General features: G+C 53.2%; 1 protein-coding gene across 2 annotated transcripts in view; it reads right to left on the bottom strand.

Moving 5' to 3' along the window:
* Window positions 1-11,980: 11,980 nt before the first annotated feature.
* TAGLN2 (transgelin 2) overlaps window positions 11,981-17,605 on the bottom strand; it is an 8,992-nt gene continuing 3,367 nt past the window's right edge. The window contains exons 2-5 of one of the 2 annotated variants that reach the window (XM_070077488.1): window positions 14,051-14,262; window positions 13,461-13,635; window positions 13,079-13,181; window positions 11,981-12,758 (exon numbers count right to left, since the gene is read on the bottom strand). In XM_070077488.1, coding sequence (XP_069933589.1) covers window positions 12,617-12,758; window positions 13,079-13,181; window positions 13,461-13,635; window positions 14,051-14,230 — 600 coding nt within the window. In that variant the 5' untranslated portion in view covers window positions 14,231-14,262 and the 3' untranslated portion in view covers window positions 11,981-12,616. Of the gene's footprint in view, window positions 12,759-13,078; window positions 13,182-13,460; window positions 13,636-14,050; window positions 14,328-17,605 lie in introns of both variants that reach the window. The other variant, XM_070077489.1, reaches the window with a different exon arrangement.

Here is a 17,605-nt window from a genome sequence, read left to right as displayed (position 1 = left end):
AAATTAGTGGCTTAGGAAACAAAAGTGTTTAAAAAAAAAGCCACAGGATCAGTAGAAATTATTCTAAAATTGAAGAGCAAATTGTAGCAAAATCTCCAGATTCAGATTCAAAAACAATAATTCACTAAGAGAAAGAGATTGGTTTTTAATAGAATATATAGAATATGTTTGATAGTCTAATTAACAAGGAGAAGAAACTCCCATAAACATATTAGGGAAATATTAACTACCTTATTGATTCAACATCAAACTTTGACATTGATGGAGGCTGCATAAAACTATTACTGCACTACAATGAGAACTTGTGAAAAATGGGTGATGAGTGCTGCCAATTCATAGCACAGTTAGGATGAACTGCTGAACAATGCTCTGAAATCCTACACTTCATATAAGAGGAAATTTAGCATAGATTTTACCAAATTTGACAACAGTCCCAAAAAATGACATGATTTTACCAATAAAAACTGAGATGAAGAAACATTTTAATCCATCAAGAATAATAAAAACCTTGATCAATCCATGACAGAGAAAAGACTGAATTATCTTCCTACTCCCTTCATAGAAAATGATATTATCAAATCACTGTCACATGAAGATACAAAGAATACGCAACCAAAAAAGTAAAGACTTCTTTAGAGCTGCTTAGGCAATCAATCCATACAAATCTTACTTGCTCTCTAGCTGTTATGATATTGTTAGTATTTGCCAAGTTTTTTACAATCTAGAATTTGTTGTGACATTATGCTAAATAATTGCTGACTCCTATCATTAATTTTGTGTTAATAATTTTTCAGCGTTGTTCTCAACTCGGGCTTCCAAAACTGTGTCTGCTTCAGGCCTCCCAAAGCCAGGTTCCACCCTGATAAGGAGGGAGGCAGCCTCTCCCTTGTCAGCAGAATTGGCTCCAGTGCTCAGCCACATCCGGCAGAGCAGGGCTGGGTGCCCTTGCTCTCACCTCCTACCCTCAGCCAAGCTCTGCCCACTCCTCCCCTGCCCTCTGCTCCTGCCTTTCTCCTGCTCCTTTTGGCTTGTGCATCCGTGAAGTCCTTTGCCTTCGCCTTGATTCCCAGGCTGTCATGTCACCCTCCCCCCTACCCCTCACCCCCCCCCATGGGGGGGGTGCTCTGTCCCCTTTGGTGCTCCTTTCTCCCTGCCCCCGAAAGCCAAGGGTAAGAACAATGGGGGAGATTTAAGAGGCTGAAGACTGAGGAAAAGGGCTGGTCCACAGTTTCTTCCCTACCCCAGCTGCACCTCCGGAGGCCTGACCCTTCCTTCCAAGGCCAGACCACTCCCAGACCATTCTCAGAAGAAAGCCCAGACCACCAGCCAGGAGCCAGGGGCCAGGAGCCAGGGGCCAGGGGCCAGGGGCTAGGGGCCAGGGGCCAGGGGCTGGAGACCAGAGAGGAGTGAGCCGGAAGAGGACCTGGGAGCAGAGCCCAGAAATCCTGGGCTGGACTGGGTCCTGGCCCTGGCTGCTCACCCCCACAGGGCCTGGGCGCCTTCCTGGGTACAGGGTCAGTCAGGCCCGGCTGAGGCAAGAGGCCTGGGAATCTTGACTCCATGATGAATGAGTACTTTGGGATGGGAGGAGCCTGGGAGCGGGGGTCCAGCAGAGCCATTTGGTTCAAATGTGAAGTCTGGCCTCTCACTTAAGCGTGTCTCCTGCCTAAGAGCAAGGAGAAGGGAGACTGGCTCCCTGCTTCTCTCTCCCGCGCCCCTTCACCCAGCCTCTGAAATGCACTCAGAAAACTGCCCTTCCGCAGCAGAGAGGGTAGAGATGCTGACGGCTGCGTGGGGCGGGGGGGGGGGGGGGGGGGGCGGAGGGCACAGGCTGGGGTGGCACGGTGTTCCACGGAGATGAGATTTCCACACTCCCATGCAGGATTTGTGTTAAGTGTGTGTCTCTCTTCATTAGTGATGGTCTATCTCTCTGAATGCCTTAGCTAGCTTCTGGGGGTTTCCCAGGATAAGGGTCGCCTTCCTCCTGTGGAGCTGTCCCCATGGCCTTGCACAGCCTCTGCTCCCACTTGAGGGGTGCCCGGCAGCCCATAAGAGGAATTCTGGGATGCCCATTTAGCCCCCCAGGAAAGCACCATTGCTTCTGGGCCTGGTCCCTGGCTTCTGTTCCCTCAGGAGCACAGAGAGGAAAGCCAGCAGTGATGGATTCTGGAAGCAGCAGAAGCAGGATTTGAACCCTCACTCGGCTGCTCAGAGCTGAGAGAACTTGGGCAACTTGCCCCATCTGCAAGATGGGTAACGGCCCCAAAGAGAGATGTTGTACAGACCAGGCCAGGCCTGAAAACCACTTTGCACAAGGCCTGGCTGTTTCCTTCCCCAAGAGCAAGGGAAGGGGGTGGGGGTGGGGGGATCTTTGTCTTCAGAGAAGGATAAACACCACCAGGAATCAGATCATAAATCCTGGAAGTTGCAGGAGGCCTGGGAGACTTTGCGCTATCCCCCTTCTTCCTGGAACACTGGAACTCTGAAGGCTGCCTGAAAGTCTCTCGGAGTCAAAGCAGGGCCTGGAGCATAAATACAGACGCTCTAACACATGAATTATTTTACTCAAACTATTTGCTGCCCTCCCTCTTTCCTCAAAACTCTCTTCCCATTCTTTAAAGAGCATGAGCCTTCCGGCTCCAGCCTGCGAGTCTGATGCGGGCAGGGAGGAGGGAGAGAGTCTGATGGACAGGAAGAAATCAGGAGCCAAGGAGAAAGTGGAGAGGTGCATGAGCAGGTGAGAGGCGTTAGTGCAGGAGTTGTAAGTAGGGGTGCTTATGGGTGGAGGCCCCGGGTCTGGAGGGCAGAAGGAAGAGAGGAGGGGACACAAGGATCCTGGTGTCCCCGCTCCTGGGCAGGGGGCAACGGGGTAATGAATGAGGAGCTGACATGCCAGAGTAATGACAGAGAGCCCTGGGCTGGTCACCACCCCCTTCCCCACATCACACTGGGCAGATCTTGCCCAGGCCACAGAGAAAGACATTAATGAGCCTGTGGCCTCCTCACCTTCCTAAAAGCCACATCTCCACCCTCCTGCCTACCCAGGGCCTTGGGCCATGTTGCTTGGCGCCCGAGACACGCCTCCACATGCCTGGCACCAGCTTCCCCTCCTACGTGACCAGCACGGTCCCTGGACTGGGTGGCGGATGCTGAGATAAGGCCAAGGAGGGGGAAAACCGCCAAAGCCAGGAAGTTGCATAGCCTGGTTCCCCTGGCAACCCAGCCACAGTTACCAAACAGTGCAGGGTTGGGGGTAGGGACAGCTCCTGAGCAAGGCCTCCAGCCAGGGCCCTCTCAGACCTCAATTTTCTTGTTGGAGAAACCTCTCCAAACCTCTGTGGACGGCGCTGCCTAAGAATTATGGGGGAAGCCGGCTTAAAATGAAAACCCAAGACACCGCCCCCACCGCCTCCATCCCAGACTCTCTGTCTGGGTCTAATGGTCTAACTGGAACCTGCATTTCTCATCAGCATCCCAAGTGATTCCAAGGCTGGCAGTCTGAGGACTTTGCTTAGAGAACAGAATATATTGCAAAACGTTGGGACTCCTTGTAGCAGGATGGGGCCTGGGGTATCCCCAGCACTCTGTGTCGCCTGGAGTGCACAGCCAGCCCCTGCTCTAGGGGTGCTTGACTTCAGGCATGTTCAACTTTAAATGAGCAAGCTGGAATCAGAGATCTGCATTCTAGTACATGAAAACCAATTCAAAAACCGTGAACTTGAACTGAGCTCCTTCTGGGCCCTGGGCCAGCACTACCTATCCTGAGAACCAGGAGCCACGTGAACAAGCACAAGGCATGCTTTCTACTCCCAATAACACTGGGACCATGGGCATATCACTTATGGCCATATCAGACATCCACTTTTCTCTTCTCTCCAAAGGGCACACAAATGCTAAAGCTTTACTCTGAGCTGAGAAGCCTCTCGAATTAGTAGACAAGCAAGTGTTTTGAAAGAAGTTAACTGTTAAGTCTGTCCTGGCCAGGTGGTGGTGTTCACTGCTGAAGGTTAACACTGGGCTGCCCCAGGTGGTCCCATGGGCCAGAGAGCCCCAGGAAGAGTTGTGAGAGCCAGGGACTGAGCCTCAGCTGCTCTGGTTCCTATCTAAAGCTGCCAGATCCTCATTTGCCCAGGAGAGGTGGCTGCTTCAGAGCTGAACTTCCTGAACCTCTTCCTAGGCCTGACCTCTCCCTTCCTCCACTGTGGCCATGAGCTCTGCAGACAAACCACAGCTCAAGCCAGCTGCAGGCTGAACCCTGCCCCAAGGTCAGCCCCGTGGCAGGGGAGCCCCGTGCTGGGTCGAGAAGCAGCTTGCACCCCTGTAATCTCAGTGCTGCCACTGGCCTCGTCCAGCGAGTTACTGTTCCGGCCCCAGTCTCCTCACCCATCAAACGGAGAGAACAAGGCCTCGTGGTGGTGTCCAGCTCCTCCTCCTGAATTTCCTGCGCCAGCGGCCCATACCACCATCCACTCAGTTGCTGATGCCAGAAGGATGTCTTGGTCCTTCCCACTCTCCAGTCATTCTGAAGGTACTAAGCAAAGTTGAAATTCATTCCCTTCGGGCCCGTGCTGTGGCGCAGTGGGTTAAGGCCCTGGCCTGAAACGCTGGCATCCCATATGGGCGCCAGCTCCAGTCCTGGCTGCTCCTCTTCCAATCCAGCTTTCTGCTGTGGCCTGGGAAAGCAGTGGAAGATGGCCCAAGTGCTTGGACCCCTGCACCCACGTGGGAAACCCGGAAGAAGTCCTGGCTCCTGGCTTCGGATCGGCACAGCTCCGGCCATGGTGGCCATTTGGGGAGTGAGCCATGGGATGGAAGACCTCTCTCTCTCTCTCTCTCTCTCTCTCTCTCTTTTTGCCTCTCCTCTCTCTGTGTAACTGACTTTCAAGTAAAATAAATAAATCTTTAAAAAATAGTCATTGTCTTCTTTTGGGTTCCCACCACCCCTCCCTGAACTCAGGCCACCATCAGTTCAGCCTGGACTACTCAATATCTTCCTAAATCTGCCCACCTCAGACTGCCCCAATCCTAGGCCATTCTCTCCCTTGCAGCCTCAGGGAATTTTCTAAATTAAAACACAATTCTCAACTCTTTCTTCTCCTGGTTAAAAAAATCTTTCAGCAGCTCCGCATGCCCTCAACTAAATGTCCAAAACCTGGCGGTCAATGTTGTGGCACAGCGGGTTAGGCCGCCACCTACAATGCTGGCATCTTGTATCAGAGTGCCAGTTTGAGTCCTGGAAGCTCCACTTCCAATCCAGCTCCCTGCAAATGCACCTAGGAAAGCAAGGGAAGATGTTCCAAATACCTGGGCTCCTGCATCCTACTTCGGAGACCTGGATGGAGTTCCAGGCTCCTTGGTTTCAGCCTGGCCCAGCCCTAGCTGTTGAAGCCACTGGGAAGTGAACCAGTGGATGGAAGATTTCTCTCTCTCTCTCTCTCTCCCTCTGTAATGCTGTTTAAAAATAAAATAGAGAGGCTGGTGCTGTGGCGCACTAGATTAATCCTCTGCCTGCAGCGCCGGCATCCCATGTGGGCACAGTTCTAGTCCCAGTTGCTCCTCTTCCAGTCCAGCTCTCTACTGTGGCCTGGGATAGCAGTGGAAAATGGCCCAAGTGCTTGGGGCCCTGCACCCATGTGGGAGACCAGGAGGAAGCTGCTGGCTCCTGGCTTTGGATTGGCGCAGTTCCAGCCGTTGTGGCCATTTGGGGAGTGAACCAATGGAGGGAGGACCTTTCTCTCTGTCTCTCTCTCTCTCACTGTCTATAACTCTACCTGTCAAATAATTAAATAAATAAAAATCTTAAAAAAATAAAATAGAAATGTCCAAAACTTTTTACTTGACTTTGAAGTTCTTTTGATGATCTGGCCCTGACTTCCCTGCACAGTCGCAGTTCTCAGCACCCCACCCCCGTGTCTCTAAACACAAACCTCTACAGTCCCATTCTGTACCGGCTCACCTCTGGCCGGCATCCATGCCACACCCCTGCCTAGGTCACTCTCCTCCTCCAGTACTCCTTTCGTGGTACTGATTATCCTCAAGTTTTCAGTTCGTGGACATCACCATCTTCCAGAAACCCTCACTGACACCCCTCCACACAAGGCTGGGTGGGTGTCCCTCCAGTGGGTTCTCACAGCACCCCTAGACCCTTAACCCTTAACCCTGACAATATCACTTTGCATTATAATTGGCTGCTCCCAGGAGAGTAGAGACTGTCCTGCTAATTGCTGGATCTCCCAGCATGCAGCACATGCCTCACCCGGGATGGGTGCTGAAAAAAATTCCATGGGGGGGGGCGGTGCTATAGCATAGCAGGTGTAGCTGCCACCTTGGGCTGGCATCTCATATGGGCCCAGTTCTAGGCCCGGCTGCTCCACTTCCGATCCAGCTCTCTGCTAATGGCCTAGAAAAGCAGCAGAAGATGGCCCAAGTGTTTGGGCCACTGCCACCCACATGGGAGACCTAGAAGAAGCTCCGGGCTTTGGCCTGGCCCAGTGCTGGCCATTGAGGCCATCTGGGAAGTGATTTGCTAATGGAAGATCTCTCTGTGTCTCCCTCTTGCTGTAACTCTGACTTTCCAATTCTTAAATATATATATATATATAGTATGTATTATATTATATATATATTATAAATATATATATTCTTTGGGAGCTGGCTTGGTGGTACAACAGGTTAAGCCACCACTTCCAATACCTGCACCCCATAGTGGAGCACTGGTTCAAGTCCCAGCTGCTCTGCTTCCAATCCAGCTTTCTACTAATGTACCTGGGAAGGCAGTAAAGATATCCCAAGTGCTTGGACTCCTGCCACCCATGTGGGAGACTCAGATGAAGTTCCAGGTTCCTGGCTTTGTCTTCACCATTTGGGGAGTGAACCAGAGTATGAACTCTCTCTCTCTCTCTCAGTCACTCTGCCTTTCAAATAAATAACTAAGTTTAAAAAACCAATTCTTTGAACTATGAAAGAATAATCTCAAAATACAAGTAACCCTCCTGGCACCATGACTAACAGAAAACTGGTAGACAGCATCATTGCCATTACGGTTCCATCCCACATGGAGGCATGGATCTGACAAAAACCCAATTCAAGGTTCAGGTCCTGCCAACAGTGGGGTGAAATGGTGTGACAGCCCCAGTTCTGGGAGGCGTTGGTACAACCCCTGCTGTCCTCCTCAGGCCCAGTGTTGTGCATCTGCCCCTGCCCCCATCTCTGGTTCTCACCCTGACTCAGGCCTCTCGACCCACTCCACCCCACGAGGGAAAGGAACAGTCCCTTACCTGCCACTGGTACTTGACCTCTGACCAGAGAACCAGTGATTATCAGGCTTCCAGAGGAGCCCCCCAGCAGGCTCCCCCACCCCCATGGGTGCATCAGGGGAAGTGACCCCGGAGACACGGAGCCTCAGTTCCACATGACGTCCCCCTACCAGTCACCATTCAGGAATCCATCCAGGGCCTTGAGAGGTGGGCACCGATTCCCCCCACGCAGCTCCCTGTGCCTTTTTCCAAAGGCACACGAGCTTCCTGTATTACCGTGGCTCTTATCCGGCTGTCCTCTCCCCCACATGAGCAAGAAGAGCGTGCACCAATAACCTGTGACCCCACAAGGCCCAGCAGAGTGAACTCCAGCCGCTGTTGAGCAAAACAGTGAATCTGCGAATGGGAACCTGGGTGTGTGTAACAGCGTTCCCAGGCAGAAGCCAGTTTTCCTCCTCCGTGAGAACATGTGATTTGTCCCATTATAGAAGCCCCTCCTCCTGAGCCGTGGAGCTTCCGGGGGCTCAGAGCCCTCAGAGTCCAGAGGATCATTTGTCCTTGTCTAACCTGAATTTCTCCAGATGCAACTTCAGTACGTTTTCCTCTAATCTGCCTCCCCGGCTGCTGGCACTGAAACCCCTTTGTTTGCAAGGAGACAGTTACTAATTGGCCGTTTCAGTCTGTTCTTCTGCAGACTTAATCCCAGGCCCACGGCTGGCCCCTCCCTGGGGTCCCATCGTCCAGCCCTTTTCTTGTTCCACCGCTCCTTGGGCCTTTTGCCAAACTCTCAAAGGCCTCCTTCAGCTGTCGGGGCAGGAATGGGACGTATTGTTCTCTGCGGAGCCATGTACAAACACAGATGCCTTCACAAGGGAATGCACACCTCTCTGCACCCATTGTCCTCCGTCCTCAGGAAACACACTCACAGGCAGACTCCACACACACAGCTTCAGCCCCTCACACCTGCACCCCCAGCCCGTGATTTCTCACACACCTGGATCCTCGCTCACACACGTATGAGTAGGTTGCACAGGTGAGCCAAGCTGGGCGGGGCATCTGAGGTCCTCTTTCTCCTCCTCCCAGCCTCCCTTCCACAGCTCTCCTTCCATTGGCCAGCACAGGCCACGTCTACTTACTTTCCCTCCACCCCACAGTGATTTTCCATTTCAAGGCGGAAGGTGAGGGGTAAGGCCAAAGTCGGCTCTGACCAGGTCCTCCTGCCCTCCTCCCATGCTTCCTACCCAAATGCTCAACGTACTTTCCATCTGCCCAGAACACAGTGTCCTCCTCCCACTCCCTGCCCTCCTCTCCTCTGGCTGGAGGGAACACAGGTTCTTGGGTTTTTACCTCTTGGAAGTGAACCCTGGGGAAGCATTGGAAGCTGACAGATGGGCTGGTCCTATCTCGGATCCATGACAGGCTGGATGATTTGGACCCTGGGCTGGCTGGTCACTGTGTTATCAGGCCAGGATATTCAGGACATTGATGGCAATATGACACTCATTCATTCATTCTGCAAATATGTATCCAATGCCTACAACATGCCAATCACTACCTTATGCAGACAAAACCAACAAAAACCTACCTCCATGTATTGTACATTCTATGGGTGGAGACAGAAAATAAGGAACACACACTGGGTGTCAGGAGGTGATAAATGAAGCAGAGGAGGAGGAGGGGTGGAGTGTGCAGTTTTAAATCAAACAGTCAGGGAAGGTGACTTTGGAACAGACTGAAAGAGATAAAGGAGTGAGGCATGGAGACACCTGGAGACTGTTCCAGGCAGCAGGAGTAGTTCTGCAAGTACAGAGTGCTGCAGACACCAGGCTGGAGAGCCACAGAGGATGGGTACTCCGACACGGCAACGGGGGGAGGAGCTCTTCCCGCTGGGCTCCAGAGCCCAAGAGAGAAGCCACTCTAGAGATGAAACTGTGACCTCAGGGGGCCGAAACGCAAAAAAGTCAATGAACAGAAAACCCAAAGTTGAGATGCCAGCAAAGGCCAATGCCCAAAGGAAAGAGCTGAACCTGCGTTGGACTGGGGCAGGGCAGCAAGGTGCGTCACAGAGCTTGGTGGCTGGTGGTGACGGCCAGACTCTGAGCACCTCTCAGATCTTGTCAGTGTCTGCCTTGAAAGCCAGTTATCACAGGGTGTGGGGGATGAGCCCATGCCAAGTGTCTCTGGCCACGTTCAGCAGGGCAGTGGTGAAGGGTCGTGGAGCTGCTGCTCACACAAACCTCACCTTTCGTTCCTCACCTGTCTGTGTCTTAAGCATTTAGTGTGATCCCACATTCGCTATGCAAATGCTTTCCACAAGGGTCCCTCAGAGCAACCTCAGATGACACATGACCAGCACCACCCCACCGTCCACCAGCACCACCCCACCGTCCATCAGCACCACCCCACCGTCCACCACACCACCCCGCCGTCCACCAGCACCACCCCACCGTCCACCAGCACCACCCCACCGACCACCACACCACCCCACCGTCCACCAGCACCACCCCGCCGTCCACCAGCACCACCCCGCCGTCCACCACACCACCCCACCGTCCACCAGCACCACCCCACTGTCCACCAGCACCACCCCACCGTCCACCAGCACCTTTTGTGCCCAAGTCCTCCTCAACCTCACTTCTGCTTGAGCCTGGAACACTCAGCTGGACTTATGGCCAGATCGACCAGCGCTCGAATCTCTGCCCCTCTACTGAATGGTTACATGGTGTTGGGCAAATTCCTCATAACCAGTGTCTTCCTCTGGGGACAAAATAGGAAAAATAATAGTGACATCTGCCCCCAGGGACATCTGTGAGAATCTGCTCGGAGGAAGCTGTGGGGCCTCCTGCTGCCCCAGAAGGCTGTGATCTGATCTGTGGCTATAAATGGTTAAATCGGGGAAGGTTGCAAAGGCTTGTTTTTTTAGTATCAGTATCAGTGCATTCAATGTTTTCTCTGCAATGACATCACTCTCCCTCACTGGCATTCCACAAAGCCTTCCTGAATGGGAGACAAAGGGGTGGAGTGACAGCTAATGCCTTGGGAATTTGCACATAGGCTACAGCCTATCTTATCTGTGCCACAGCCCGGGGGAGTGCAGCGGGCAAGCAAATCCCATGTCTCCCACGGTTAGCTGTTGGGATAAGCTGAGCACTATCACTGCATGGAGACTGGCACCTGGCACACAGTAGGTGCTTCCAGGAGGAGGGAGCCATATTGAGGCGGGGGGGGAGGGGGAGGGCAGGGCAAGCTCTCTGCTTATGAACTGCTGCAGGATCTCTCACCCCAAGCACAACGTTGGGGTTTCCTCCTTCTCAGGAAACAAATTCCTCGAGTAGAAAAACAATGGCCAGCGCTGTGGCATAGCAGGTAAAGCCGCCACCTCCAGTGCTGGCATCCCATTTGGGTGCCAGTTCAAGTCCCGGCTGATCCACTTCTGATCCAGCTCTCTGCTTTGGGCTGGGAAAGCAGTAGAAGATGGCCCAAGGACTTGGGCCCCTGCACCCACTTGGGAGACCTGAAAGAAGCTCCTGCCTCATATCAATGCAGCTCTGGCTGTGGTGGCCAACTGGGGAGTGAACCAGTGGATGGAAGACCTCTCTCTCTCTGCCTCTACCTCTCTCTGTAACTCTGACTTTCAAATAAATAAATAAATCTTTAAAAAAATAAAAATAAAAACAACGGAGAAAGGCAATGGAGACCAGGACTCGGGGGCTGGCTGATGGGACCTAGGACCTAACTTGTGAGACTGGACACCCTCAAGTTCTCCCTGGGAAGACAGAGGTGTCTGAAAGTCTTGGAGTACGTATGGTGTCAAGGGGTTAAAAACCATGGATTTAAGTCACGCCTGGGTCAGGGCTAAGCACTAGGGGTGGCAGACAACTTGACCCCACAATCTTGGTCCAAGTCCACCCACCAAAAAAAAGTTGTGGGGGCTGGTGCTGTGGCAAAGTGCGTGAAACCACTGCATGTGATGCTGGTATCCCATATGAGTTCTGGCTGCTCCACTTCCCATCCGGCTTCCTGCTGATATGCCTGGGAAAGTCGTGGGAGATGGCCCAAGCACTTGGGCCCCTGCACTCACACGGGAGACCTGTAAGAAGCTCCTGGTTCCTGGCTCTGCTCTGGCTCAGCCTTGGCCATTGTAGCCATCTGGGGAATGAACCAGTGGATGGAAGATTTCTGTCCCTAATTCTGCTTTTCAAATAAAATACATAAACTTAAAAAAAATAATAATACAATGAAAGGGTAGTGCTGCTGCCAGGTTCTCCCCCAGTACCCCCAGCTTTCCAGCCCATCTCCACCACAGCCCTCAAGCAGGTCTCTCCAACACCAACACAGGCCACCTGGCTCCAAGCCTGCCCAACTTGGCCCTGTGTGGGCAGCAAGCGCCACCTCCCGCAGGGGCCTGAGAAGCTGTCTTGGCTGGAGGGGCAGGTCCAGCCAGGAGCACCAGGCAGCACTGCCCAGTTCACTGGGTACAGAGGGACCTCCCTGCGGGCACTCCCAAAGATTCTTCATTGTGGTTCCTCATCTGAGGGCAACAGTGAGGCCCTGTCCCTTCTCAACCCCAGCCTACTCTCTCCCAAACCAAGCGAGAGAGAGGCTGCGGAAGGAACTGAAGAAGGGGCTTAGCACTGCAACCTCTCACCTCTGCCCTCTTCCCTGTGCCACTCGCCACACTCCTCCCCGTATTCTTCTCCTCCCCTCCGGGCACACAAACACAGTCCATCCAAAAAAGACTGGGATTCTTTATTTAAATCAGCAAACCCTTCCTCCTCAAGCCCCAGGGTGGGCAGCCCTCCCTCCTCTGTCTCACCCCCACCCCTTAGCCACAGTGAGGGGAATGGAAAATGAGAAGCCAGGAGGCCTTCTGCCAGGGAAGGCAGCACCAGATGTGCGGTGAGTGCAGTCCAGCTGTGGCCAGGGTGGCAGCTGCCACAAGCCCCTCCCTATAAATTAAGTCCCTGCAGCCAGGGCTGGAGGAGGGGCATTCTTGTGGAAGAGAGGCCAGTCCAGCATCGGAAGGCAGCTGACTCCTAGCCAAGGAATGGAAGAAGAGTACCAGCCCAGGGGCAGGAGAGACCAGAGGGAAAGGGGAGAGGAGTTGGTGCCCCCAAATTTTGGTCCCAAGGGAAAAGAAGAGGCCAGTTGGTCCAGTTTCTGGTGGGTGTAGGGAAAGGAATGTATTAGTAAGCACAGGGAGAGAGGCCACCATCAGGCACCCCTAGAGGGGACAGGGCAAGCTGGAGCCCCACCCTGGCAGAGGAGAGCTGGAGGGCTCTCAGGGAATGTCACTGCTGAAATATATACACACATATATATTAACCATCCGTGGGAGGGCGGGGCAGGGCAGGGCAGCATCAGAGGATCTGGCGTGGCATCCCGTAGCCAGTCATGCCCGCCTGGGACGCCCCGCGGTTGGTGCCCATCTGTAGCCCAATCACGTTCTTGCCCTCCTGCAGCTGGTTGTCCGAGAAGTTCCGGGGGTTCTCCTTGGATTTCCTGGGAGGGAAGGGAGCTCTGGTTAGGAGGAGTCAGAGGTGGCTCCAGTAAAAAACAAAAAACAAAACAAAACATTCCCCTCCTGGCACAGCACAGGCTTTGCCATGGGTTCAAGGGTGTTGGTGCCAGCTCTTCCCTTGAAAGCCTTGAGCTCCTCCTCATCTCTCCGAAGGGATAGTCACTTGCCACCCATGGAGAGCTGTGAGGATTGAGTCAGAGTGTGAAAGCACTTTGCAAAGGACCAGCTGCTATATCCCAGGGACAGGAATGTGCAGCAATGTTGCACCTGCCTGGCCAGTGGCTGCTCCAGGAATACTTACTTAGGAAACCAATTGGGGTCCCCAGAGAAGAGCCCATCATTCCGGGCTACTGCCAGCCCACCCAGGTTCATCAGCGTCCGCTGCACACAGGCCATGTTCTTTCCTGAGAAGCAGAAGAGGAGGGGTGGTGTTGGCCTCAGCAGGGCTGGGATCCTAGATGTCAGGGTTCCACTATGGCCTAGATAGCAGGCCTGGCTTCCTTTTAATCCCTGTCCTTTCTCCATCCCAACCCCCCAGGGCTAACTTCTGCATGAAACAACACACACACACACACACACACACACACACTCTAAGTCCTCAGGGAGCCAGAAACCTGTCCCTTCCTGTTCAAGATGGCCCAGCTCAATCTCTGGTTTCCGGACAGCCCCTGGCCCTGGCCCACCTTCCCAGAGGTCCACAGTTTGGAAGATGTCAGTGGTGTTGATGCCATAGCGTTCGGCTGCTTGCAGGAACTGAGAGATTTGCTCCATCTGCTTGAAAGCCATGGCAGAAGCCTGGATCTTCTTTACTGGGGCCTGCCCCTCGGGGTACAGTCCATTAATGAGCTCACACAGCACCTGGGTAAGGACAGCAGGTGTGCAGAGGTGAGGATGTGTATACTGCAGATCGGCATGCACCCACAACGCCAGAGGCAGTGAACCTGAGAGGTTCCTCTCCTGCCAGACAGAGACAGCCCAGAATCCTTCACCGGGTCTGAGCCCCAGGGCCCCTCTCGCCCCATCCCTGCCTCTGGGCCCAGAGAGAAAAGCCAGGTTTTAGTCTTTCCTTGCTATTCCAGTTCACTGTCTAGGGCAGGCTCTCCCACAGTTCTTTCCTGCCTGGGGCACGTGTTCACTTGATGAGGAGGAAAGAAAGTACAGGGCCTCTCATATCCTCAATAAAGACACCAAGGCTGAGGAAGAAGTCAGAACTGGGTTCCCCCCGTCTTCCCTTCTCGGCGGGGGGGGGGGGGGGGGGGGGGGCAGCTCTCACCGTGCCGTCCTTGAGCCAGTTCTGGAAGTTCTCGCGTCCGGGCTGAGGCCGGCCCACATCCTTGCGGCACTGGGTGGTGATCCACTGGATCAGGATCTGCTCCAGGTCTGCGTCGTACTGTTTCTCGATCTTCTGCTGCACCTCCCGGCTCAGGCCGTAGGCGGGTCCGCGGTTGGCCATTCTGAAGGACGGTGACTGACGGCTGTGGGGAGCTGGGGAGAGGACACACCCACGCCTGTGGTCAGCAGTCTGCAGCCCGTGAGACAAGGGACTCTGCCTGTGGGGACACACACCATATCCTCCAGGGCAGGTCCCAAAGTGAAGGAAATCTCACTTGGAGAATACCAGAGGACTTCTAAAAAGTTCATGGAAAGACAAAACTCAGAGAAGTATATTTTGGTGCATCACAGTTTAGAAACCCATGCATAATTTTTTCATAACATACGTTCTTAGTAAACTTTTTTGAACATCTTGTGCACAGTGATTTCAAAAAACTTGCATCAAAACAAACTTATCTTTTAATCCCTTGTTCCACAAACTTCACAAAAGTTTTTTTTTTTTTAATTTGTTTTCATTGATTTGAAATGCAGCGAGACAAAGACAGAAATCTTCCATCTGCTAGTTCACTCAACAAACACCCACAACAGCCAGGGAACCTAGGAGCCCAGAACACAACTGGAGCCTCCCACGTGAGTGGCAGGGACCAAAGTCCGTAAGCCATCACCTACTGTCTCCTTAGGTGTGCATTAGCAGGAAGCTGGAATCAGAAGCAGACCTGGGACCCAAACCCAGGCACCCTGATTTGAGATTTGTGTTTCTCAAGTGACATCTTAACCAAAGAGCCAAATGCCCACCCCTGCAGAAACTTTCTGAAGTAGTCGGGCAGTACTGCTCTGGACTCTGGGAGGCAACGCGGGACCACAGGCTATCTCAGGTCCTGTACCCCGACAAGTAGCTTGTGCCTTACACAGAGGTTCCTCATTAGAGACTGCATATGAACAAACGGCTCCACTACGAGAGTGAAGCATTAGCCCACTGGAATAGAGTCCTGGGTAAATGAGTTCTTCATCTGGGGTCACTGGCTTTAGCAAAGGCAAACTGGTCATTCCAACTAAACCCCAGTCTTAACAGCCCTGGGAAAGGGAGTGAAGCAGGGAGAGGAACAAGATGAGGAAGCAGTCTGGGAAATCTATGGCGAGCTGGAGGACAGGCTAGATGTCCTGTCAGTCAACAACTGTGTTGTAGTTGAGCACTTGTTATTTCTGCTAAAGGTTATGAAGTCACGAAGTCCAAAGTGCCTACAATGCCATCAGGGAGCCAAGATGAATGCATATGAAAGGGTAAGGATTGCACACAATGGGCGCAAGCAGCCCGGGAAGGCTTCCTGGAAGTAGGGTGAATAAACTCTTTTTTTTTTTTTTTTTAGATTTGTTTATCGGGGGCCAGTGCTGTGGTGTAGTGGGTTAAACCGCTGTCTGCAGAGCCGCCATCCCATGTGAGCACCAGTTCAAGTTTTGGCTGCTCCACTTTCCATCCAGCCCCCAGTTAATGTGCCTGGGAGAGCAGCAGAAGATGGCCCAAGGGCCTGTGCCCCTGCACCCATGTGGGAGATCCAGATGAAGCTCCTGACTCCTGGCCTCAGTCTGGCCCTGGCCCACATTGCAGCCATGTGGGGGAGTGAACCAGCAGATGGAAGACTTCTCTCTCTGTCTCTCTCTAACTGTGCCTTTCAATAAGTAAATAAAAAAAGAGATTTATTTATCTATTTGAAAGGTAGTTAGAGACAGAGGGAGATCTATCCTCTGGTTCACTTCCCAAATGGCTGCAACCAACCAGGCTGGTTCCAGGAACTTCATCCAAGTCTCCCACGGGCATGTAAGGGCCATGATTCACCACTTTCCCAGGCACATTAGCAGGGCACTGGATCGGAAGTGGAGCAGTCAGGACATGAACTGGCACCCTATGGGTTGCCAGTGTTCTAGGCAGCGGCTTAACCTGCTGCACCACAATGGCAGTCCCCGAGCAGGCTCTTGTCAGATTTCAGCAAGCAATAGGAATTTCTCAAGAGAAAACAGATAATAAAACAAATTCTGCTTCCCCTCTAGGAGCTGTGGTAGGCAGAATAAAGGCTCCCTAAAGGTGTCCCTGTCCTAATTCCCAGAACCCGTGGCTATGTTAACCTTATATGGCAAAAAGGGACTTCCTGGCTAAGGCTCTTGAGATGGGAACGGTAGCCTCATCATCCAAGTGGGCCCTTGCTAAGTGGGAAGGTGGAGGCAGGTGAGTCAGAATGGGAGAAGTGAGGGAGGAAGCAGAGATCAAATCACACAGGGTCACAAGCCAAGCAATGCAGGTGACCTCCAGCAGCAGGGAGGGGCAAGAAGACACTGTCCCCGAAGCCCCCGGCAGGAAGGCAGCTCTGTGACACCTGGACTTCAGCCAGTGAGATGGGCCCTCTGGAGCTATGAGACACTGCACTTGTGTGGTCTAAGTCACTAAGTTGGCAGCAGCATGTGATAGCAGAGACTGGAGGCTGATACAGGAGCTGGGCCTGGTATTTTAGGGAAACCTGGAAGAAAGGGAAGGATGAGAAAATACACAGGAGGGGTTTTTCTTAATTCGAAGACCTTGGTTACTAAGAACTGGGTGGTTTCCTGACTGCTGGCCTGAGCCAGCAGCTCCTCCCTGTGGCACCCTGACCCCACCCACCGCCTCACCACTTGGGTCCCACCACATTACACAGAGGAGCCTGCTAAGCACAGCGAGCCAGGCACTCCGAGGGGTGCAGCCCCCCATGCCCCGCCCCCTCCCCAGAGACTCTTCTCCCTGCTATGAAACACAGCCAGCTGTCTGGGTACCCACAGAAGGCGATCTCCAGGACACGTAGCTGCCTTTAAGGACAAGAATAGGAGCCCCCTCTTCTCCCCGCAGCTGGCTCTGAGCCATGACAGACATCAGGAATGAACTCACTCTGGCTCCCTCTCTCCCATGCACCCAGGCTCACAATCCCACCAGCCCCACTATGAGCCTCAGGTAGCTCTGCTGGGGTACCAGGAGCCAGGCTGCCTCAAAGTCCCCCAGAGGTTGTGAGCCTTGGGCCAGCCCCCTCAACCCTGGAACATGGCCGCCCCTTTCTACACAGGCTTATGGAGCTGCAGAGTTCCGCTAAAGATCCTCCCATTAAAAAGTTATTTTTAAATCTCATTAAGACCAAGCCACTCCCTCCACTTCCCCTAGCCTGGAAAGCTGGGCCAGATAAATGTCAGTCAGGGTCCTGACCCACACAATCAGCAGGAGGGCGGGCGGGATCCAGTGACTGAGGCCTGGGAGGAAGGAGACAGCTTCCCTCCCCAGCCCAACCCAGCCCAGCCGCCACTCAGTCCAGGAAACTCAAGACAGGAAGACTAGGCAGGAGGAGGCAAGGGCACCGGCTGCTGCTGTCCCAGGGAGCCCCTTTTCTTTTCTTTTCCTAAGATTTATTTATTTTACTTGAAAGTCAGAGTTACACAGAAAGAGAAGGAGAGGCAGAGAGAGAGATCTTCCATCCACCGGTTC

Source organism: Oryctolagus cuniculus, chromosome 7, assembly GCF_964237555.1.
Source record: "Oryctolagus cuniculus chromosome 7, mOryCun1.1, whole genome shotgun sequence".
In the NCBI taxonomy this organism is placed as follows: domain Eukaryota; kingdom Metazoa; phylum Chordata; class Mammalia; order Lagomorpha; family Leporidae; genus Oryctolagus; species Oryctolagus cuniculus.
Note: the sequence above shows the minus strand (reverse complement) of the source record. Positions and strands in the feature narration are given on the sequence as shown.